The 1287-nt window shown below is 48.4% G+C and overlaps 1 protein-coding gene across 1 annotated transcript in view; it reads left to right on the top strand.

Moving 5' to 3' along the window:
• The window catches only part of LOC106815771 (myb-related transcription factor, partner of profilin-like), a 3633-nt gene extending 2572 nt beyond the window's left edge, over positions 1–1061 (top strand). The window contains exons 2-3 of the mRNA XM_014820278.1: positions 857–972; positions 1007–1061. Coding sequence (XP_014675764.1) covers positions 857–972; positions 1007–1061 — 171 coding nt within the window. The remainder of the gene's footprint in view (positions 1–856; positions 973–1006) is intronic.
• The last annotated feature ends 226 nt before the right edge of the window (positions 1062–1287 follow it).

The following is a 1287-nucleotide window of genomic DNA, read 5'->3' on the forward strand; positions in this document are numbered from 1 at the left end:
ACACACACACACACACAGCGACATACACTACACACACACGCGACACAACACAACATCCACAGCTCCGACACACACTACATATACGCGATCAACACACTACGCACACACACGCCACACACGCAAACCGCACACACACACACACACACACACACAACACATGCGACACACACACACACACCACACACACACACACACCATACACACCACACACCACACACACATCTAACACACCTACACATCACACACACATACACACACACAACACACATACACACTATACTCACACACTACTACCAACACATCTACTTGTATCTGTGTGTTCAAGTGGGAGACATCGTCTTGTACCCTACTAACCTGCGGGCTTGGCATTAATACTTACAGTATAGTGTGCTATATATTTAGGGGTAGTAAAATATTGTACCCCTTTGAGCATTGCTGGATATAAAAAACAAATTTATTATTTAGAGTACACTATTGCATTCGCTGTTTTTTATCCTAACGAACGCGTGATTGTGACACACTAGTGTTCTGGACCGGTAAGTAACTCATGTGCCGTGTGTTCACTGGCTATGCTTGCCATAGGCTCTCGGGCTTTAACACTTGTGTGCAGTGGGCCCTTGCGGTCACAATCCTGTAGCTCTGACTGTATACTCTCTCAACCATTGCTTGGCGACGACTCAGTGGTGTTCATCTGTGAGCCATGCTTGGTGACTCAACTACTATTGTGTATTATGCGTCCATGCCTGCTTTTGGGTACCTACTACATGTGCTTATAGAATATCGGTGAGATCGCACCTATGTTACTGCATGTCTGCTGTGTCGTGAAAACTACTATGTTGAGTGAACACACACACAGGTAAACACCGTCAGCGAGATACAGCGGTCGCCGCGCGAGTGCCGCTCAAAGTGGATCTACCTGCAGAGCGACGTCCGCCGCAAGGCGGCGCGCGTGCGGGGCGAGCACGCGCACCCGTACGCTCTCGAGACGCTTGCCGAATTCACGGAGATTGAGCTACGTGTCGTCGCACTGCTACGCGTCGCCGCCTCCGCGGTCGACCTGAGCGCTGCAAGGTCGGACGCGGTTGCCACGACGACGGCAGACGACGCCGACGCGGACGGCGAGAGCGAGCGTGAAGGTAATATACTGATAATATCAAGAGCTAATAATCAAAAAGGTATTATTAGCTCTTGATAATATATAAGGTAATTCTGCAGTGAGGAACATAGTTTAGGTGTATCATTCACGGGTTATAATTAATACTGAATAATTTGTCATTAGTAACCCCT

Source organism: Priapulus caudatus, unplaced genomic scaffold (assembly GCF_000485595.1).
Source record: "Priapulus caudatus unplaced genomic scaffold, Priapulus_caudatus-5.0.1 Scaffold1197, whole genome shotgun sequence".
Taxonomy (NCBI): Eukaryota; Metazoa; Priapulida; class Priapulimorpha; order Priapulimorphida; family Priapulidae; genus Priapulus; species Priapulus caudatus.